Source organism: Mus caroli, chromosome 10 (genome assembly GCF_900094665.2).
Source record: "Mus caroli chromosome 10, CAROLI_EIJ_v1.1, whole genome shotgun sequence".
NCBI classification, from domain to species: domain Eukaryota; kingdom Metazoa; phylum Chordata; class Mammalia; order Rodentia; family Muridae; genus Mus; species Mus caroli.
The window spans coordinates 83,286,232-83,309,459 of record NC_034579.1 but is presented as its reverse complement, the minus strand read 5'-3'; the positions used below and the strand labels follow the sequence as shown (position 1 = coordinate 83,309,459).

The following is a 23,228-nucleotide window of genomic DNA, read 5'->3' as shown; positions in this document are numbered from 1 at the left end:
GAGAGAGAGAGAGAGAGAGAGAGAGAGAGAGAGAGAGAGAGAGAGAGAGAGAGAGAGAGTAGATATTTAAAGCTGTCAAACAATCTGACCCACATTCCTTTAAACAGCAAGTAGATACCCACAATATTATTAGGACAGGGATAGGATCTGGGTGCTGAAGGTTCCCAGCTAAGAGAACACTTCTATTCACCTTCTCAGAGGAGAAAGCATTTTCTTTTCTTTTTTTTTCAATTAATTAATGTATTTATTTATTTTACATCCCAGTCACTGCCTTCATCCCTGCCTCACAGAGTCCATCCCTCCCGTTCCCCCTTCTCCTCTGAAAGGGTAGGGGGCCCCTGGGTACACCCCCTGCCCAGGAGCACCAAATCTCTGCAGGGTTAGGCACATCCTCTCCCACTGAAGCCAAATGAGGCAGTCCAGTTGGAGAACAGATTCCACAGGCAGGCTACAGCTCTAGGGACAGCCCCGCTCCAGTTGTTGGGGAACCTGACAGAGCTCGGGGACTCTTCTGGAAGAGTTGGGGGAAGGGTGGAAGGCCCTAAAGGGGATAGGACTCTCACAGAAAAATCAACAGAGTCAACTAACCTGGAGTCTTGGGGACTCTCAGAGACTGAGCCACGAACCAAAGAGAAAGTATTTTCTTTTTTTTTTTTTAATTTTTAATATTTTTATTACATATTTTCCTCAGTTACATTTCCAATGCTATCCCAAAAGTCCCAAGACTGTATCACAGGATGCTGGTCACAGTTCTCCTGCAGTAGAGTGTTTAGACAAGCATTGCCAGTATTTGCTCTACCCCGTCACAGCGATGCCCAATGAATGTACCTTGGCTGGGCTGCCATTCATATTGATCTATACAATCTACAGCTATGCTGCCCTACAGAACTTGCTATGGTGCTGGACATGTCCTGAATCTATTTTAGTCCAGCGTAGCAAGCACTCTCCACATGTGGAACACTGACACATGAGTGTGTGACTCAGGAGCTTCCACCACTTACTCGAGTACAGACGGACGTAACCAGAGGCTACTGTCCCAGATAGTACACCTTTGCACGAAAGTGGAAAGGAGTGGTTAACAGGAGGCAGTTCTCCATTCTCCTCTCCCAGCATTCTTGCTGATACCCCAGTGTGATGGTTTGGATAAAAATAGCTCTCAAAAAAAAAATGGTTCTCATAGGCTCATAATGGTACTAATAGGAGCTGTGGCCTAGTTGGAATAGGTGTGGCTTTGTTATAGTAGGCGTGGCTTTGTTGAAGGTCACGAGGGCATGGTCTTTGAGGTCTCAGATGCTCAGACCTGGCCAGTGTGTCACTGTTTCTTCCTGCTACCTGTGGATCCCAATGTAGAACTCTTAGCTCCATGTCGGCCTGCATGCTGCCATGCTTCCTGCTATGATGATAATGGACTAAGCATCTGAAACTGTGAGCCAGCCCCAATGAAATGTTTGTCTTTATAAGAGTTGGCGTGGTCATGGTGTCTCTTCACAGCAATAAAACCCTAACTAAAATACTTAGTTAATCTCTCTTTTACTTTCATGTCTTTTTACATTAATGATACAATAAGTTTTATTAAAGCTGTTTACACGTCCTGGGTAAGGACTTATTTACAGGAGTGTGGCCCTCTTGCCACAAGTTATCTAAGCCACTGGAGAAAATCTTTCTTCCTCCCCCAGAGATCATTAAGTGCCTATAGGTCTTCAGGGAGGTATATGGCCCTGTGAACACCCTCTGCTCAGCTACCATTATCTGCCTATAGGTCCTGGTGGGTGGGCTCAAGGGCCCTTCTCCTCCATGATAAGATAAGCCTTCCTTATCCAATCTCTTGTAGGTCTTGTGCCAGAAAGCTCAGCTGCTGTGAGGTCAGGAGCCCAGTGGTGGTGTCCCATGACAGTGTTCTACCACAGTCACCTCTTTGTTCCTCTTACATTCTTCCTACCCCATCTCCTGAGGTCCCCTCAGTCCTACAGGGAGTGATGCGGATGTGCCTTAGCCTTTCAGCCACCGGATTCTGATCCTGAAGTCAAATGCTAACGTCTCTGCTTCATTCCTTGTAAACTATTCACAAGTCACTTAACCTCACTGAGTTGTCATTCATCCTCTGTAAGATAGGGTTGAAGACAGTGGGCCTCATAAGTAAGACGCTGTTACATATGGTAGAAGTGAGGCTCCTGAGAGATAATGTGTTAATACACTTTGGACACTTATAAAGGCTGTGGGGCTGTCAGCAAATTATGGCAGGTATCACCTTTGTCTCTGAATTTGCTTTCATGTTGATAATCTCATTTTATCTTCACAGCAAGCCTGTGAAGGGTGTAGGCAGGGATATTATCTATTATTATCTATATTTCTCCATCTGGTGAGGCAGACAAATGGGGCCCATAGCAGCCCAGAGACTTACCTGAAGTTACATAGCATGTCTAGTAGCGTCATGCCTGGAATCAACCCTGAGTCTACTGAATCCATTGCTCACACTTTCTCAGTAGCATCAGCAGCAGCAGCAACAACAACAACAACAACAGCAACACAGCAAAGTCTTAAGGCTGATATTCAGAAATTATGTACATGTTTTTAAAAATGGAACCATTTCTATCCCATAAGGAAGCCATGCTATAATTTCAAACTGTCTAAGTATAATATCAGTACAGTGACTACCACCACCAATATACTTATGGCATTTTTATATTATTTTATTTAAATCATATATGACTGTGAGTTGTGTTATTATCACCTCCACCCTTTAAAAATTAGGAAATTGGAGCCGGAGAGATGTCTCAGCATTTAAAAAACACCTGTTGCTCTTGCAGGGGACCCGAGATTGGTTCTTAGCACCCATGTGACAGATCACAACCTTCTGTAACTACTGTTCCCGAAAATCCCACACCCTCTTCTGGCCTCTGTGAGCACCAGGTACACATGTGTCATGCAGATACATAGCATAAAAATAAAGGCCAACTTTTTTGTTTGTTTTTTGAGTCAGGATTTCTCTGTGTAGACCTAGCTGTCCTAGAACTCACTCTGTAGACCAGGCATGCTATGAACACATGGAAATCCTCTGTCTCTGCCTCCTAAGTGCTAGGATTAAAGGTGTATGCCACCACCATGCTGGATCAATCCTTTTTTTAAAAAATGAGAAAATAAATGCAGAAATGTACGTGTTCATTGTCCATAGAGCTTGTAGATATTAAGAAAGATTGGATTTATTAAATTTATTTATTTTGGTTTTGACTACTGTGCCTGAATATCAAAGCTGCATGGCTTAAACAACAAAATGTATTGACTTAGAATTCTGAAGGCTAGAAGTCTAAAATCGGGGTGTCAGAAAGATTGGCTCCTCCTGAGACTCCCAGGAAGGAATCCTTCTAGATCTTTCTGTTTGTCATATCAAAGTCATGTCTTGCCTCTTTGCTTCATTTTCCATCCACAGGTCCTTCTCTCTCTCTCTCTCTCTCTCTCTCTCTCTCTCTCTCTCTCTCTCTTTCTCTCTCTCTCCTGTCATAAGGACATGAGCCATAGTGGGATTGCTAAATAAGGTCACTATAAGGTCCTTGGGGCTAGGATTTCAACATATGATCTGGAGTATGGGCCGGACAGTTCTTCACATATTACTAGATACAAACCCATTTGTCCAGGTCTATAGTAGGCTTCTCAGGCTAACTGTGAAGTCTTATTCCTTAATGCTTCTGCTGTTACAAATTTGCCCTAGTTACAAAGGTAAAGATCCATCCATGTGGCATTTGACCTCCAGCCAGTCTTAGAGGCAGTGAACGGAAATTTACCCTCAAAAGGTTCTTAGGCTGGGAAAGGGCTCCCCAAAATGTTTATCTAAGACACCAGTTTCCAGCTTACTAGGCAATTTGGCATTGAGGACTTTTCTCATAAACATTTACAAATATTCCGCTCAGCGATGGGGTTAATCAGTAAACCACACCAACCTCTGGCCCCTGTCGTTTCTTACCTCGGCTCCTTCTCAGTTGCCGTGAGGAAGCTAAGGATGGTGATGCAGTTTCAGGGTTTAGAAAATCCAATTCAGATTAGTCTTCACCACAGCCACCGGCTGTCAGGATTTGTGCCGGACGGGATGAGTGTGAAGCCGACTAAAGGTAGGTCACTACACCGCTGTCCCTATGTGGGCTCTCCTACTGCACCGGGCAAATACACGGGTCTTTTTGTTAGAGGTCAAAGCCATAGGTCTCTGTCAGAGGGAGGTCCAGACAAGCGGAGAAGACGGGGGTTTTAGGGGTTGGTTTCCATAGTTCTAACTACATGAGTATCTTATAGGGATCTTATAGGGCCAACCTAGTACTATTCTTTCAAGTCAGTCAAATGTTAACAGTGATGTCCGTGGACGCTTGAAGAAAATTAGTCTCTTACTGAATCCTGTGCCTTTAAAATGCTGAACCTCCATGTCATTGAATTCTGAACCTTGTCTGGTGCCCTGGTACCAGCCTTAAAAACTAGAATAAAGAAAGCATTAACACACCTACCCAGAAGTAAAGATAAATTTATTTTGTGGAGTTTGGATTCAGTCACACATGTGTAAGTATGTGCAAGGGTCATGATGAAATATAGACTTCAGAAAAAGAAGAAATATAGATTTAATGAACTAGTTTTGTCTCTTCCAGTGTTTTCCAACAAGTAAGATAGATAAAAACTTAGATTTATTCTTAGGGTGTTTTTTTCTCTGAGTTAAAATATACTTTACCATGAAAAGACAGCCTAATGTAAGTGTTCTTTTTTCTCAAAACATAAGAATTAAACGCTAATCATTTCCCCAGTAATTACAACGATGTGCATACTTTTGATCATAGACTTGGCAGCAGCTCATTTTCCTTAAGCGTGGTGTTTCAAAGAGGCTGACACTGTATTTAGAGAGAGAAATTACTTTCATGGTGTGGCAAAGCAAATTTTCTACCCCCTTCTATTTAACACACATTTATTTCATGCTTACTATGTGCCAGACACTGTGTCCAGGGCCAGAAATGATAGGAAAGGGAATATAATCTAACCCTCCCCTCGGAGAGAGCGTTCACAGCTAACCACAACAGCAGCCAAGCAGGATATACTGAATATTTGCTCTGTGTGGAGAACGCAATTTACAGCCCTTGCTTTATACCTTCCTCACTGCCTGCAGCCTCTGACCTCAACAGCTCAGGACTCCAACTTTATGGGGGCTGACACCGAAGCTGAAAGAAGTTCAATGCCGTCCCCAAGTTCATATGTTTAGCCATTTGCAGGTGAATCGAGAGCAGACCCATCTCCTCTGTTGCAGTATAGACTAGTTTCTTATTACTGCCTCAAGTTTAGCGTGGAAGATAAAGGCCGTGAACACATACGGCTAATTATTCATGTTTCTGATAAGTGCTGTATTAGAAGTGTGTACAGAGGTTAGAGAGATTAGTTCTACCTGGGGAAACTGGGGCAGGTCTCTTGGAGGAGGCCATCAGCTGACACAGCTGGGAGAAACACCTATGTCCCAAGGTCAGGCGCAGGGAACGGCAAACAACTTCACAAATGAAGCCATGTCCTTTGGCGAAGAAGCCATGGCTTAGGAAACAAGATATGTGTTAAAGCAAGTTCCCTCTCAGTTCAATTCCACTGAACATTTGCTGTGCTTAGAACTGCATCGGAGGTAAATTAAAACAACAAAACAAAGCAAAGCAAAACAAAACAACAACCACAAAACTGTAAAACAAAACAAAAAAACAGGGGTAGGGGGATCATTTGCTCTGGACACCGACTCTAACTGAAGTGCAGGCAAGTGTCACCATGAGCATGTGAACCCATTTTCTGTTCACAAACTCCCTAGAGCTGTCCTGTTGACAGCCACCAGCCTCTAATGATTACTTAATTAAGATTTTTAATTACTGAGAATTTAATACATTTAAAACTCTTGTCCCTTAGTTTTACTAACTGCATCTCAACTGTCCAAAATCCTCATGTTATAATGGCTGTCATATTGTAAGTCTGAAACCCTCCTTTCAACTCAGGAAGTTCCGCTGGATGACAATCTATGGAAAGGTAGAGGCCTCTATCCAGAAGTTGGCTTTCGGGGATACCTCAGACTCCCCTGGAGTTTATTTATGTGTTCCTATTTAAGACCATTTTCCTAAACTCTCATGGAGTCTCTCATCCAAAGGATCCAAATTCTGGTACTCTAAGTTACAGTGGATCCACTTCGACCCCCTCCACTCCTTCTCTATCACATAGATCAACACTTAATGACTTAGTAGCTTTGTCCTGTCCTTGACATCTCTGGTCCCCCAACAGAGAAACAGAAGAAAGGCTGGACATTTTCTGTCTTGTTCATGGTGTGTTCAGTGTGTGCCAAATATCAAGTGTCCATTATAGATGACACAATAGGCCTCTCAGTGGTCATGCTATTAGAACAGACTGTGTGTGGGGATAATTAACCATCAGTTATCAATAACATCAAGATCTTTCTAAGATCTTTAGTGTCAACCCTCTTTCTCAGCAACTGTACTTTAAAGATTTGATTATTTATTTTATGTATATGAGGTTTGTAGCTGTCTTCAGACACACCAGAAGAGGGAATTGGATCCCATTATAAATGGTTGTGAGCCACCATGTGGGTGCTGGGAATTGAACTCGGGACCTACTGGAAGAGCAGTCAGTGCTCTTAACCACTGGGCTATCTGATCTCCATCCCCAACAACTGTACTTTAAACTAAGAATTACCTGATGAGAAAGAAAGGTTGGGCCAGGGGTTAATGGTCTATGGAAATTGTAATAGATGAAGTGCAGAGAGTTAATCAATTCTGTAGTAGAAGTTGCTCTGGTCTAACCATTTAGAAAATGTCAGCTGTGCCAATTCTTCATTTTTATACTGGCTGGATACTTACTGCTGTGCTCTGTGGTTATGCAGTGAACTGTGAAACGCTAGAAGTGAGTATTCTTTGAGAACAGAAGCATTGTTTTGTATCATTGTATACTATTCTCACATTTTGCAATGTTTTACTATTTAGCATAAAATTATCTATAACCTTGGAAAAACTGTATTTGTGTGTGTGTGTGTGTGTGTGTGTGTGCTTGAATGCATGTGGAGGCCAGAGGTCAACCTCAGGTGTTTTAGGTACTGTCACTGGTTTTGTTTGGTTCTTCAAGGTTTCCTTGTGACAAGATTTCTCACTGGCCCCGTGTTTGTCAAGTAGGCTGTCTGACCAGTGAGCCACAGGCTCCTTCTTGTCTCTGAGTTCTTAGCTGGGCTTACTAGCAACTCAGAATCAAGCAGAACCCTGGAGCTCTCCTGGCTTTTTGGCATGGTTTTGAGGAATGTAGGTCTTCACGCATGTGTGGCAGGTACTTGACTGCCTGGGCCGTCTCCCATCCCTCTTCCTGTTTTGTGTTAGATGGTTCCAGGGACAGATGTGATGTTGATGTCATTAACTGACCTGAGTTTGGGGCTCTGTTTTTTTCTTGATTATGGAGATATTTGCTTTACTGAAATTGTCTTCGGAGACCGAGAACCATCATGTGAGAAGGAAAAGTTAACCATTTCCCTGGGTTCTACAGAATCCAGCTTCTGGTGCTAATTGACTTTGACCTTGGGATGGTGAGAAGCTGGGTCTGGGTGGAGGAAGAATTAAGAGAACAGGATAGAAGACAAAATCTAGGAAAAAGTGAAACCAACGTTATAACTTTTCAGATTTGTTTTATAATTTTACTTGCTTCAGGATTTTCAGTCATATTATATGATAATGAAATGAACTGGGATTTTGCTTACATTTTATCTATAATAATTTTATACTTTATTCTTCTATTTTGTTCTCATAGAACAAAGTGGCTTTACTAAAATCTTTTTGTTGGTCAGATGCACTGATTTTTTTCCCCCAACTGATCCAGACAAGTTAGGCACGAAAGGAGGGAAATTGATGTCTGCACAGATACTGTATATTGTGTGTTTGGTCAGTCATTTCCTGGGTCAGTGTAGGATGTGTTCTCAATATTTAATATGTGGATATTCAGCTTGGCCATTGTAGAAAAGTTCTGAATTCTAATATTCATAGACAAGTCTAATACCTAGGAGATTTTTAGATAGAAAGGACTAGAAGATCATATATCTTTTCTTTATAGATGAGCAAAGAGAGGCCCAGGCAGGGCAGTAAGTAATGGTTTGTAGGCACCATTTAATTAAACTTGGAACCATGACCGTTAAGATGGGGAGTCAGAGAAAACAAGCAGAGCAAAATGGTCCTTACAGTCAAATCCGTAGCCACGTGAAACTGGATTTAATGAGCTCTGGGAGAGAGCGGCTAGGCTGAGGAAGGGGCATGAGGGAGACTGGAAACAGCAAAAAAAAAACCAGAAAACCTGGGACATGGGGGAAAAGGGATCATGCACACCAAGCCTTGAAGAGCCTTTCGTGTTTTATGTGCAAGCAGAATTTACAATCGCAAGTAAAGAAGGCAGAGGAAGAGGAAGTCAGGCCTGGGAAGCATCTCACATTTGACAGCATCCCATGGAGTGAGGATGCTTGGGCTTTGAGGTCAGACTCTAAAGTCTCAAGGACTTGGGCAGGAGTAAGAAGTACTGGGGCATATAAAGTTTGCATGACCTAGGGGCCTCTCTTTCCACTGATGGCCGACTAGGATCCTATAATCAGCCACCAAACCCAGACACTATTGCATACGCCAGCAAGATTTTGCTGAAAGGACCCTGATATAGCTGTCTCATATGAGGCTATGCCAGTGCCTGGCAAATACAGAAGTGGATGCTCACTGTCATCTATTGGTTGGAACACAGGACCCCCAATGGAGGAGCTAGAGAAAGTACCCAAGGAGCTGAAGGAGTCTGCAACCCTATAGGTGGAACAACAATATGAACTAACCAGTACCCCAAGAGCTCGTGTCTCTAGCTGCATATGTAGCACTGAGTTGTCTTAAGTGTGACTAGGCGGCCCATGAGATGCTTGAACATGCAGGAGGGGTAATAGTACCTCATCCTATGGTTGCAAAGAATAGCAAGAATATACCAATCCTCAGTGTTAGGAAGGAATTCATAAAAAAAAATTCTTCTACTAGTAGTAATGACAATAACATCAACCATTTGAGCCCCTTGAAGAACATTTTAGAGGCACGGGGCACAGGCCCAGAATCCCAACGTACAACTCCAAATTCCCAAACTTCTAGAAACCATTTTTTTTTTAAGTTCAGTAGGGTTTTAAATTTTCAGTTTTTTGTTTTGTTTTGTTTTTGTTTGTTTGTTTTTTTGGTGGCCATTCCTGGGCTGAAGGATGTGAAACACTGGCTAAACACATTGTTTATTCTCCTTTGTGTGAATATTGACAGAACAGCACTGAAGAAAGCATTGCTGAGTTCTACCCAGCGGTGTGAACACCACATACGGAACAAAGAAAGAATACTGAATGTTTTGAAATCTAAAAGAAATGTGTTTTTTTTTTCTCTTTTCTGTGGTTCTGGGGATCAAGTTCAGGCCCAATCAAGAGGTTCTAAATTTTATTTATTTGTTTATTTATTTTATCAATTGTATAGTTGCCAGTGTGTGTGTGTGTGTGTGTGTGTGTGTGTGTGTGTGTGTGTGTGTGTAGGAAATGTGTTCACCTATATGTGCATGTAGAAGGCCAGAGATTGAAGTTAAGTATATTACAGCAAACACATTCTATCTCTCCCCCCACCCCCACCTCACATTTCTGAGCCCTCATTGAATTGGAATCAGCAAGACTAGCTGGTTCATGAGCTTCTGGCATGCCCTTGCCTCTACCTCCCCAGTGCTGGCATTACAGGTATAAGCCTCCAGGGCTTTGTAGAGCAGTGATTCCCAACCTATGGTTGTGATCCCCAGAAGGGTTGAATAGCAGATATTTACATGATAACTCATAACGGTAGCAAAATTACAGTTATAAAGTAGCAATGAAATGATTTTATGGTTGGGGGTCACCACAACATGAGGAACTGTACTAAAAGGTGGCAGCGTTTGGAAGGTTGAACCACTGCTCTAGAGGGTGCGAAGGATCTGAACCCATGTCCTCATGCCTGCCCAGCAAACCCTTCATCCTTTGAACCCTCTCCCCAGTACCCCTAAGATTCAGTTAACTTTTGAATTCTAAGACACATTTGATTCTAAGTGAGGACCAGTGAGTCTGTACGATTTCAGTCAGTCACCAACAGAATGCTTTCTCTAGAAGTTTCCATCTCCAGCTTGAGGTTCGAATACTGGGTATCAAACCTTATTTGCTTAAAGTCCCAGTACTCAGGAAAGATGCAGCTGGAATTGTCCTCTAGGCTTGCCTGACAGTGTGTTAAAGAATCAAATGCACTCGTACACTCTCTTATCTTTTTTTTAAATTAATTTTTAATATTTTTCATTACGTATTTTCCTCAATTACATTTCCAATGCTATCCCAAAAGTCCCCCCATACCCTCCCCCCCACTTCCCTACCCACCCATTCCCATTTTTTTGGCCCTGGCGTTCCCCTGTACTGGGGCATATAAAGTTTGCATGTCCAATGGGCCTCTCTTTNATGCAAGGACCTTGGGCTACCAATATCTGCTCTATTTCCAGCCCCATTGCTTTTCATTTTTCTGCCAACTCACTTCAGCTAGACTGGGCTTCCTCTGGTTGCTGGAGGGTGCCAAAGTGATTTGCACTGGCTTGGCCCCTGCTCACACACTGCTGTCTGGACTACAATGATCATATACACTGATCATACCCTGACAATCTCCCTCCTACTGATGATGATGATGACAGTGATGCTGATGTGAGAGAAAGATGAAGACATGATGAAGACGAAAGATGCTGTACTAGTACAACAGAGTATGGATTAGAACTTCTCCCCTCACCGAATAACAGCCCTAGGACACACAATTCAAAAGGTGCTATGCACCCCCATATGCTAAAGAAAGCCCACCCAAAAATTGGATTCCTCCACAGTTCAAAGTGTCACTGTCATGATGAACCCAACCCTGTGCACTATCCTCCCAGTTTCTGCAAGGCAGGTTGGGATAAGTGAGATCCCAGTGGCAAATGCAGAGGGAATTCCCACTCCCCTTCCAGCCTGCTTTCCCCATTCTTGCAAGACCCAAAGCAAACAAACCAAGAAGAGAGGATTTTTTTTTTAATTAGGTATTTTCTTCATTTACATTTCCAGTGTTATCCCAAAAGTCTCCCATACTCTACCCACCCACTCCCACTTCTTGGCCCTGGCGTTCCCTATACTGAGGTACATAAAGTTTACAAGACCAATGGGCCTCTCTTTCCAATGGTGGCTGGCTAAGCCATCTTCTGATACATATGCAGCTAGAGACACGAGCCCTGGAGGTACTGGTTAGTTCATATTGTTCCACCTATAGGGCTGCAGATCTCTTTAGCTCCTTGGGTACTTTCTCTAGCTCCTCCATTGGGGGCCCTGTGATCCACCCAATAGCTGACTGTGAGCATCCACTTCTGTGTTTGCTAGGCCCCGGCATAGTCTCACGAGAGACAGCTATATCAGGGTCCTTTCAGCAAAATCTTGCTAGTGTATGCAATGGTGTCAGCGTTTGGAGGCTGATTGTGGGGTGGATCCCTGGATATGGCCGTCTCTAGGGTCCACTCTCTTGTCTTTTGTCTATGTCTTTTTTCTTTTAGCAGGTTGCATAATTTAACCATTCTGTATTCTAAAAAGCATGACTTGTGTTTCCTAAAATAGAAGCATCTTCACAACCTGCTAGTTATTATTACCTAAAGGTTTTTTATTAACATCTTATTTAATAATAATGGTTTCGGGAATAAAGATCTTCCCTATTTTAATGTCATCTATAAGTTTTGGGCACTTCTATATCAAATTTAACCAAGTGCTTGGCATGTCTTATCTCACTCAATCCTTACAACTCAGTTGTTATTGGTAGGCATTAGTATTTCCTTTATATGAAGAGAAAAGTATAAGTGTGAAGAAAACTCCCACCTGCACCAGGAGAGTAAGTAACAGACCATGGGTTTGAATCCAGGGAGACCAGTGCTGCTAGGTGGTGCCTTCTTCTTTCCAAACGCTCCCTTCTATGTAACGATAATTCAAGTAACAGGCTTGTAACAAAACCTCAAACAGAAAAACCTGTAAAATTCTTGTGTAGTTTCTTACCCCAGCATGTTAAAGATCATGAAGAAAGTTGCCTTACCTATAACACACACACACACTTACACACACACACATACACACTCACACACTCACACTCACTCACACACACACACTTACACATACTCTCACACACTCACACACACACACTCACACACATACTTACACACATACTCTCACACACTCACACACACACTTAGACATACTCTCACACACTCACACACACACTTACACATACTCTCACACACACACACACACACACACTTACACATACTCTCACACACTCATACACACACTTACACATACTCTCACACATACTCTCTACACACACACACACACTCTCACACACCCATATACACATTCACTCACACACACTCACTCACACAAAATACTTTTATATTCATGAATACACACACTTTTCTACTTTCTATTTAAAATAGTAGCTGAGTTAGAACCCTTCCCATATCATCACCATCATTATTCTTGCATATCTGAATAATATCTGTGTACAAATACTGCAATTTTTCCAACCATACTCCTATTGATGGAGTGTGTTTCCAATTTCTGGTTCTTACAAGGTGTCAAAAGTGAATATCGTAATTTGTATGAAAATTCCTTACATGGAGAATTTTATATATATATATGGCTATTACATATATATATATATATATATATATATATATATATATATATGGCTACTAGAGTTTTAAGTGCTGGAGGATACTAACAAATTTCCCTTAAGAATATTTGTTTTTCTAAGAGTCTCTATCATTAAACTTAAAATCTTCATAACCTGAGTTTAAAAATTAGTATGTTATAGATTTAATTTGAGCTTATTTATTATTTATTTTACAAGAGAAATGTTTTGTGGGTTTATAAAACAGCTTCTAAAAGCTATTTGTTTATGATTTTTATCCTTTTTCCATAGAGTATTGAGTATTAATTTTCAGGATCTCATTACATATTACAACATGCCATTCATCAGTCCTCCATGTGGCACATTTTGTCCCTGAGCTTATGATTTATCATTTACATGTTTTTATCTCTAGCTATTTATACATGCATATATATGTATGTATATATAGAGAGACTAGGTATATTTACAGATAAATATGTATTTTAGAAGTTAATTATATAGCTAAATATACTTTGTAGTTTTAGCTTTTATATATGTTCATAGTTTATACTGAAATAAATTTCCATTTCAGTATTAGACCTGACATGTTGCTCTACTTTCTAGAAGGATGACATTAATTCTGGCTCTGTTGATCCTTTACTTCAGGTATGCTAACAGAACACTCGGCAGGCCCTCTGGGGCAGAATCTGGATTTGGAATCGTACTCCCCATACAACAATGTCCAGTTTCCTCAAGTTCAGCCACAGATTTCCTCCTCGTCTTACTATTCCAACCTGGGTTTCTACCCCCAACAACCGGAAGACTGGTACTCTCCTGGAATCTATGAACTCAGGCGAATGCCCGCTGAGACTGGGTACCAGGGAGAGACTGAGGTATCAGAGATGCCTGTGACAAAGAAGCCGCGAATGGCCGCGGCATCGGCAGGCAGAATAAAAGGGGATGAGCTGTGTGTTGTCTGTGGAGACAGGGCCTCTGGGTACCACTACAATGCGCTCACCTGCGAGGGCTGCAAAGGTGAGAGCTTTCGTTTTCCTTTCAGTACAATTCTACTGAGGTGGCTGCTACAATTTCTTGAACAAGGATTATAGGCAAGAAAATAACCACATTTATAAATTATATGTTATGTGTGTTTGTTGTTTGAACTGTCAGTGAAGCATGGCCTCTTGATTTTGGCAAGTGAACTCCGTGCGCTATAAAAGGCTCCAGTTTTCCACTGCTGTTGTCCAAGCCACCTCTTGGTTCCTTCAGAGCCCAATTTAGCCTGAGCTGGGGACATATTGGGCACATTAAGTTTATCTTTGCTATTTTCTCACTACTCTTGATAATTAGCTCAAATTTCTTGCTGTTAATGAGATCATAGGCACACACAAACTCTGATGGTAATTAGTTCAAATGTCAGGACAAGATGGCCATAGAGATGATCCAGAGAAGCTATTATTAGTTTTAAGAAGAATATTATAAAATAAAATGTAATAATAAGTTTAATATGGAGCCAGTGAGATGGCCATGGAGTTAAGATCCCTGGGACCCACATGGTATAAGAACTGCTGAGAGGTGTCCTCTGACCTTCACAATGCCACAGTATGTGCATGCCCCCCAATCAAATGAATGTAAAGAGCATATATAAATAAGAATAAATTAGCATGGGTAAAAGAATTAGTAAAATGTCTAACATGCAGGGAGCACTCAATGAGTCGTTCTTATTATTCCTGCTAAGAGTCTTTGGATCCAGTTGTGTAGCGTGAAGTAAATGTGCTATGACATCATTTGGCAGTTTCTAGGAGGTACAGATTTGAGGTCTCACTCCGAGCCTATGGACTTGGGAGGCAGAGGCAGGTGGATTTCTGAGTTCGAGGCCAGCCTGGTATACAAAGTGAGTTCTAGGACAGCCAGGGATATGCAGAGAAACCCTGTCTCAAACCCCCCCCCCCAAAAAAAAAGATTTTCTGGAAGAAGAACCTAAGAGTCTGTGATTTCATGAGCCCCTCGTGCTAAAATTTAAAAAATCTGGGCATAGGTGATATCCAAGGCACCCAAGAGGGCTTACCTGGCTGAACAGCATGGAAAGCAACAGCGTGCCTGCTCTCTCTCTCTCTCTCTCTCTCCACCTCCCTCGCTCCCACCCCCTCTCTAGTCACCAGAAGGATAGTTTCAATACAGAAAGACTGTATTAAAAGGTAGGTCGCAGCCTTAGGAAGGTTGAGAGCCAGTGGTCTAGAAGGATCTGAACCCATATCCTCATGCCTTCACAATAAACACTTCATCCATTGAGCGCTCTTTCCAACACCCCTAAGATTCAAAACACTTTTGAATTCTAAGACACATTCGATTGTAAGAGCTTTCTGTGAGGACCAGTGCATGAACCTGTACGATTTCAGTTAGTCACCAGCAGAGAACCCTTTCTCTAGAAGTTTCCATCCATCTCCAGCTTGAGGTAGGAACATTCATCTGTATATAAAAATGACTGGCAATCTAGCTAGAAAAGCACAAATTCCAGTCTAGGTCACGCTTCCTGCCAGAAGAGAAAGAAGAAGAAAAAGGCACTCATAGTCTACTTTAAGTCTGTATCACAGAAGAGGAGGCAGAATGGGTGTAGGAGCCAGAGGAGGTGGAGAACACCAGGAGAACAAGGCCCTCTAAGTCAATGCAAGCAAAGCTCATATGAACTCACAGAGACTGGAGCAGCATGCCTGGGGCCTGCACGGGTCTGCACCAGGTCCTTTGCATATATATATATATATATATATATATATATATATATATATATATATGCTTCCAATTCAGTGTTTTTATGGGATTCCTGAGTAAGTCTGTTTTTTGTGCCTCCTCTTGGGCTCTTTTCCTTCTTTTTGTTTGTTTAGTCCAATTCCAATGTTTAGTTTTTTGTTTTATCTTATTATATTTTATCTATTGTATCTTATCTTATTTTATTATTATCCCTTAAGAAGCCTGCTTGGTTTCTAGTGAGAGACAGAAAGGGTGTGGATCCAGATGGGAGGGGAGGTGGAGAGGAGCTGGGAGGAGCAGAGGGAGGGGAGACAGTAATCAAGATACAGAAGGTGAGGGGGGAGGAGCTATTTTCAATAAAAGGAAACAAAACAGAAAAGAGAGAGGAGTACGCATATCATATCAGAAAGAAGCTGTGCAGACGTCAGTGCTAAGAGCCCGTGGGAAGTATCTGCTACACTTCCACCATAAGGCTCATGAATTTTCATACTTGATGCCTATTTTGTAGACGAGCAAACTGAAACACAGACCACTAACGAACCCACCCAGGGCTCCATAGCTGATAAGGGAAGGAAGGGGTGGGATCCAGTTTCAAAACTACGGTTTATAACTCCAACTCAACTCGGCACTTTGTTTGAGCGACCTCCAGGCTGAGCTCCTAGACATTGTTTGCCTAGTAAATGCCCATTGTACTCCGGGGCTCTTTGTTCATAGTTAACACTGCTGACCCAAACGGCCCAAGGACGAAAGCCAAATGCTTCATTTAGATATTGAGGAATCAGTATTGTCTCGGGCCACGGATCAAACACCCAAAGTCAGAACTCTGGAACAGTTCACCTCATAAGTAAACACGGATTTTAAAAAAGGTCCGAAGAATTCTGGGGCCTGGCAGAGTGACTTCAGGGAGACTAGAGGGTCTTGGGGTGATAGTCTGGCTGCTCTCCAGTCACCAGTGAGAAGAGCTAGCAGCATCCACAACACCCTACATTGCTGAGTACATTCCTTTTCCACTTCTGGCCCCGTCTGTGCATTTCTTTTGGGGTCAGGGGTGGGTTCCTTCTGTTGTTCTAGGGTTGTACTGGAATATCCAGGTGTATCAAGAAACCATAAAACTGTTGATCTGCTCCAGGCCAGGCTGGGTATAGGGAACCCTAAGCATGCAGGAATCTCTCTGTTATAGGATCCCAGATGACACTGGGTTTCTGTCAACTCTCAACCCACCTCTAGGATTCAGTCTGGAAACAGGGACATGGGAGAAAAAGAGTTCGTGGACCTCTCAAGGTACCAGCATGCCTCAGTTCTGTCTCTTTGATTGACACCATAATACTGTTGGATACAGGAGTAGCTACCCTTCTTCTTCCTTAACAGTCACATAGTGATTGGGATTTGGGAGTACGGACTTTGGTGACTGGAAAGTCAATAAATAGTCTGTCTGCCTTGTGGAGTTACATGTTCTCATGGGAAAACAAAGGAAACCTGCTCTCGCTTAGGAAGAAGGGAAAGAGGAAAGGTTTGCAAGGAAATGAATGGTGCACAGAATAGGATCCAATGGAGTCCAACAAAGACCTGTTCCTGGAACATCTAGCAGCTCAGCCAACCCTGTCTCCACAATCTGCAACTCTTGGCATCTGATCTCTCTGGATGTAAAGCTGATTTTGCTCTGTAACATTCTTCATAGAGACTGCAGGCTTTACAGTCCATCAGCATGCTAGGCTTTCTACGGTTTTGTAATAGTATCAAGTTATCGAAGATGGCAGTGGGAACCCAATGAAATAAAACCAAAACTAACATTTCAAGTAGAATGGAACAAAAGCAGGGACAGTCAAAAGAAGAGAGCCACCACAGGTTCTGTGCTCAGAGCTGTACCGCCAGGCTGGTCAGTTGGAGCTACTGCTAAACAGCCACAGCGTAGAAGGTGGTGATGTCAGAAGGCACCCTGATAACTATTTGCCACAGAGATGTAGCACATTAGCTGCCATCAAGGGTTTAGGAAGTTGCCTTTGCTAAAATTAATGGCTCCAGGGCCAGACCTTGTCTGTTGAATCCACCCGCAGTGGTGTTCTGTATCGGTTCTGTCAACACTCTCACCTGGAAACTAAAGCTATTGCTTGACACAATTCCATGACCCTGATCCACAGCTGAAATGATAAGAGTACAGCTCTAGGCCCCATTCATTGACTTCTAATGCTACCTCTATGGAAGAGCTTTGCAAGGGAACCTGGGAAATGTGTCCAACATTCTTCCTTTGCAGAATAGACTTACAGAATCCTGGAAGGAGGACGCAGGAGATACAGAGCTAGCCAAATCTCATTCTGTCTAGCACTTTATTTCTATATGCCCTAACTCTGTAAAAGAGAAGTTATCTATACCAGTGGTTCTCAACCTTCCTAGCTGTGACACTTTAATACAGTTCCTCAGGTTGTGTTGGCCCCCAGTCATAAAATTATGTTTGTTCCTACCTCATAACTGTAATTTTGCTACTGCTATGAACCGTAATGTAAATATTTGATAGGCAAGATGTCTGATTTGCAACCCCAAGAGGGTCAGGGTAGCCACAACCCACAGGTTGAGAACCACAGATCTATAGGGTCATTGTGAGGGTTAACTTAGATTATTGTATATAAAGCGTTTTCTTTTTCTTTTGTTTGGGGATTAACTTATAAGCAGCGGGGCCTGTGACACCTGAAACACAATGTCCCCCACAAAAAGAAAAAATTTGAAACTTAGAAACAAACTAGAGATCATACTGAGATTTCCTACTTTTGTTGACTTTTGTCTCTAGATCCAAAGTAACATTCTAATTTACCTGAATGTCTTATTTGTCATGGATACAGCATTAGTAAGAGAAATTGCAGTTTTCAATGTTTTTTGTTTGTTTGTTTGTTTGTTTTTTAACTAACCTTGGAATACAGATATAGTATGGATGGCGTTTGCTTGGCCCTAGATTGGATCTAGACTTTTCCTCCTCTGGGAGCTATCAGTGCTGTTTATAGAATATCCGTGTCTGAATACTTTTTTTTTATGCAGATCTCAAGTGTTGACTATCAAAAGCCAGTCTACAGCTGACTGGAAACTCTGAATGGCTGTGTTCCCTAGTAGGTCAGCTCCTGCCACATCGGCCTCAGTTTCGGAGTTTACACAAGCCATAGAGAGAGTGATAGCAGTCTTGAAAGACACTGTTTGAGTTGATGGGTGACCCTATTGTCCTTTAGAATATATTTTTATATAAGATCATGAACCAGCATCAGGTTTAGTTCTGAAGTTTTAGGAAAGCTTCAAGAAAGGTTGAAATGATCACCACATGAGGTGGATTAGACAGTTTCCAATCGCTCCTTTGTTGCCTAATATTCATATATTGAGGTCACATGCATTGAGACCCTAGTTGAGATCAAACACAATCTGGCTTATGAACTCTAGTAACGATTTCAATAACCTGGAAGATGAAATCGTCATAGAGCATGATGCAGCGTGGGTTCCTAAGGATTTCAAGACACTAGAAGCCTTTGACATCCTAGGTAGGTTACGACTTTGAAGGCGAACAAATCGAATTCCAATTCCAGGGATTCTTTTTCTGGCTGTCCTACATTAACTCCTGTCTCTGGCCGTCAGCCTGCTTGCAAAGGGGAGATGGGGCTGATGAGGAGAAAGATGAGATGATTGTGGAGATAATGGTGTCGATGAGGATGGAGAGATGGCCAGGTAGATAACATACACCTGGCGATTGCTATATGTAGGCACTGTTCTCCGGCTTGCTATGTGCTAAATCATTTGACCTTTGGCACAATGCCTTACCGAAGTATTTACAGGCTGCCATGAAAGCTCTGCTATTCATACAGTGAGACCAAATATACTGAGACTCTCGTTGTACATGAGGCAGTTAACACACACCTTGCCCACGGCAAATACTCTTTATATACAATAATCTAAGTTAACCCTCACAATGACCCTATAGATCTGTGGTTCTCAACCTGTGGGTTGTTGCTATTACCATTCTCTTTGCCTCGCTGTATTGAAATACACGGATGCTGCATTTTAAAAATTCAGCTCTCTGCCCGGCATACCTAAAGGGTCCATAGGCATTAGCTGTTGATACGTTTTTGTAACGAATTAATTTTATTATTGTTTCTGCTTTGTTCATCTACCTGTCCCAACTGGCATCATACTATCAAATCTTCAAACTATCAAAACATGCTTCAAAACGATCTCTTCCTGGTGATTCATTAATTAACTTCTCTACTCATAACATAGTATTAAGTATTACCTTATATGTCATCCCTTCTCCTAACCTATAGGAGGAGATGCAGTGATGAGCAAAACAGGAAAAAAATATTTTTACAGTTACCACTGTAAAGCAATAATGAAAAAAAAAAAACCAATGTATCTAACTGACCTATGATGGAAACAACAACACAAAGGTAAACAACAGAGATAACAAAATATCAACAAAATATCAACTTCCCAAAGCTCAAACTGTTAAACAAGGACAGCTACTGATTCATAGACAAGAATAAACCCAAGAAGCATGTAAGCAGCAGTTCAGAGGGAAAGGATTAAATGCCCTGGAGAGTAAATTAGTTTATAGGCTACCCAGGGTGGAGTTTTGCTTATAGAAGCCCAGACCACCTGAGGTGTGCTAAGGTCAGGCTGCAGCCTCCAGGAGTTTGTCTATATGGGCATCTAATTAGCTCTTAAGGACATGCTGAGCCAGGCTTTATCACAACTTGACCCCTGCCCTCCTGTTCTCGGCAGACACCAGCAGGGAGGAGGATGTCAGTGGAATGTTATTTTCTCTTCTTTTAGACTCCATCGCCCCTTAATAAACATGCTGTTGATGGGAGTCCAGTGGATTCGAACAACAAATGAAGCAAAGGGAGAATTGTTGGGAAATGGCCTCTGCCCCTGCTCACTTCCGCTCCAGTCCCGTTCCGCAGAGACTCCCAGCAATGACCACACACTGCTCTAGTTTTTAGGTCTTTGGTTTGGTCATTCATTTGGATAGCTGAAACATCTTCCCTCCATTCAACCTGGAAGACAGAGGAGGGCCAGAACAGAACTATCCTGTCTGGCTTCTGCAGTGTGAAGGTCTGGGGGTGACATCTCTTCTGGTCTCCCAAGAGGCTCCGACAGCCTTTCAAAGCCTTTAGCCTATTGATTGATTATCTGAGAGGTGGTGCTTCATACACATATATTTGTTTTCTCTGTGGTTCTGGAAATAGGCTACTCATGTGCTACATCTGGGCCCGAGAAGCAATGTTTTGTGGCTTCAGAGGTGCTGGACATCTGCTTACACTGAACCTGGTTGCACATTTCCATCTTCCCTTGCATGCCATTCTCTATGGCCGTAGCTTGTATAGCAGCATGCAGCTCTTGTGTGGTCTCCGAAGCCCAGAGAGTTCTACTCATTTTTACCAATGCCATTCGTGGATGCTGCTTTCCTCAAGAGTTAGGACAGATGAATTCACCTTGGCTAAGTTCCTGTTGCCAGTGGCCTTGATGAGCTAACATTTGCCAACATGGGCTTTATCCTTAGCAGAGAAGACTCAAAGGTCTTGAAGTATGTTCTATTTCCTGTTGGGTTAGAGTCAAGGTGTTTTGAGGTAAGCTCAAATTGGCTAAAATGATTTTTTTTAATTGGTTCAAGTAATATTAAATGAAATTTGTTTCATAACCTGCCCAGTGAAGTAATCTTTACATAACAGAGCTGAAAGCACAATGCCAGACAAATAAACGCCAGTTCTAACCAGTCTAAATTAAAATAAGAGAAAGAAAAGTGTGGGTCAGGAGAGATGATTCAGCATGTGAGGACACTTGCTCTGTAAGGACAAAGACCTGGTGAGTCCTAGGTATCTATATTAAATGGCTGTGCACACCTGGAAACTCAGTTTTGAAAAAAAGGATAAAGAGGAGGAGGGAGAAGAAGGGGATAAAGGGGGGAAGAAGAGGAAGAAAAATAAGAAGAATGAAGAAAGAGGAGGAGGAGGAGGAGAACATGACAACAGGTAGAGCCCAAGAGCCCGCTCATCAATCAGGCTTGATGAAATGATACGCTTCCAGTGAGGTGCCTGGTCTCAAGGCAATAAAACAGAGAGTGATGGGGAAACACACCCTGAAAACCCTGCTTCAGCCTTCGCAGGAGTGTCAACAGGCATGCACACCTACCTGAACAAGGGAAAAATGACATGGTGCCATCTACTTTCCTTGTAGTGTTTTTGTATATTTTCTGGTATTAAGGTATTGCACGTAGAAAGGCTAGAAAGTGCTCCTTCTGCTTTCTGGAAAAGAGAACAGACAGATGATAAACATCTTCAGACGGTTGGTAGAATTAACCAGTGATGTCACCTGGGCCTGGTTGTTTCTGTTTTGGGAGATTATTTATCAATTCAGTTCCTTTTATAAGACAGGCCTGCTTTGTTGATTAGCTCCTCCCAAGTAAGCTTTGAAAAGCATTCTTAAGGAATTGCATTGAAGTCATCAAATGTGTGAGATTAGACTTCTTGATAATCTATAAAGTTCTTTATTCCCTCGTTTTCCTTTTAAGGGGTCTACACTGATGGGGCCCATTTCACCTGTGATATTCATAATTTGTATCTTTTTTAATCGGTTAGCCTATTTAGAGAAGTATTAATTTTATTGCTAGGAATCATCTTTTAGTCTCGTTGATCTTTTTTATATTGTTTTCCTATTTTAAGTTACATTGATTTTAAAATTTTTAAATTTTTTTTCTTTTGTCTTCTTTGTAATTATTTTCCTCTTCCTTCCTAGCTTCTTGAAGGCAAAACTTAAGTCACTGAGTTTTAGACATTAACATTAGAAAGTGCATTTTAACCTTGTTGGTCATCCTCTGACATGTTGATTTTGCTGTATACCACCAATCTTGATACGTAAAATAAAAATTTTTTAGCTTTATTTTTTTAAAGTTAGTCTATTAGAAATTTTTTTTATTTGTTTTTGTCTGCATTGTGTTTTTAACTCTGTTATATAATGGTTACTTCACTGGATAGATTCTGAAATGAATTTCTTTTGAAACCAATTCATTTTCCATTAGCTCGTTAGGAAGTCACCACTGCATAGATTTGCCTTATGAGTAATTTTTCACAGCCGTTGTGCATGCTACACAGGCAGCCTACTGCTGAGCTCTATCCCCAGGCCCTCACGGGCTTTCCCTCCTTCCTGGGGATTTTTCATGGATGCTGGGTCATCACTCACAGAACCTGTGAAATTCACTCAGTCCCAAAGCTCTGGGGAAGTTCTCCACATCTCTTCCCAGCTAAGCTGCTTCTGCTACTCCCAACTCTAGAAATAGTCACTGATCTTTTATATTCTCGGCGATCCAGAACAATTCTTTCAATGACAGGCTAAATGAAAATGAAAGCCCTGGGAAAGAGTTGTATTTATGTAGATGGAGAGAGGACTTTAGCTTTTGCTGGAGTGAGTGGGCATAAGATGATGCCCATCAGCCGGACGGTGGTGGCACACGCCTTTAATCCCAGCACTTGAGAGGCAGAGGCAGGCAGATTTCTGAGTTCGAGGCCAGCCTAGTCTACAAAGTGGTTCCAGGACAGCCAGGGCTATACAGAGAAACCCTGTCTCAAAAAAAAAAAACCAAAAAACAAACAAACAAACAAACAAAACAAAACAAAAAAGATGATGCCCATCTTCTTGGGAGGGATAGAAAAGGAAAACTCAATAGGAGCAAGAACAAGGCACATAGGCATAATACATCATTTTGGTTAATTTTCACAACTCAACATTTTGGTTAATTTTAACGTTACT

General features: G+C 41.9%; 1 protein-coding gene across 4 annotated transcripts in view; it reads left to right on the top strand.

Moving 5' to 3' along the window:
• The window catches only part of Nr1h4 (nuclear receptor subfamily 1 group H member 4), an 80,640-nt gene that overhangs the window by 23,217 nt on the left and 34,195 nt on the right, over nucleotides 1–23,228 (top strand). For 2 of the 4 annotated variants that reach the window (XM_021173867.2, XM_021173866.2), the window contains exons 1-2: nucleotides 3,948–4,103; nucleotides 13,374–13,742. In XM_021173867.2, the coding sequence (XP_021029526.1) occupies nucleotides 3,995–4,103; nucleotides 13,374–13,742 (478 nt within the window). In that variant the 5' untranslated portion in view covers nucleotides 3,948–3,994. Of the gene's footprint in view, nucleotides 1–3,947; nucleotides 4,104–13,373; nucleotides 13,743–23,228 lie in introns of those variants that run through there. The other 2 variants (XM_021173868.1, XM_021173869.1) reach the window with 1 other exon arrangement.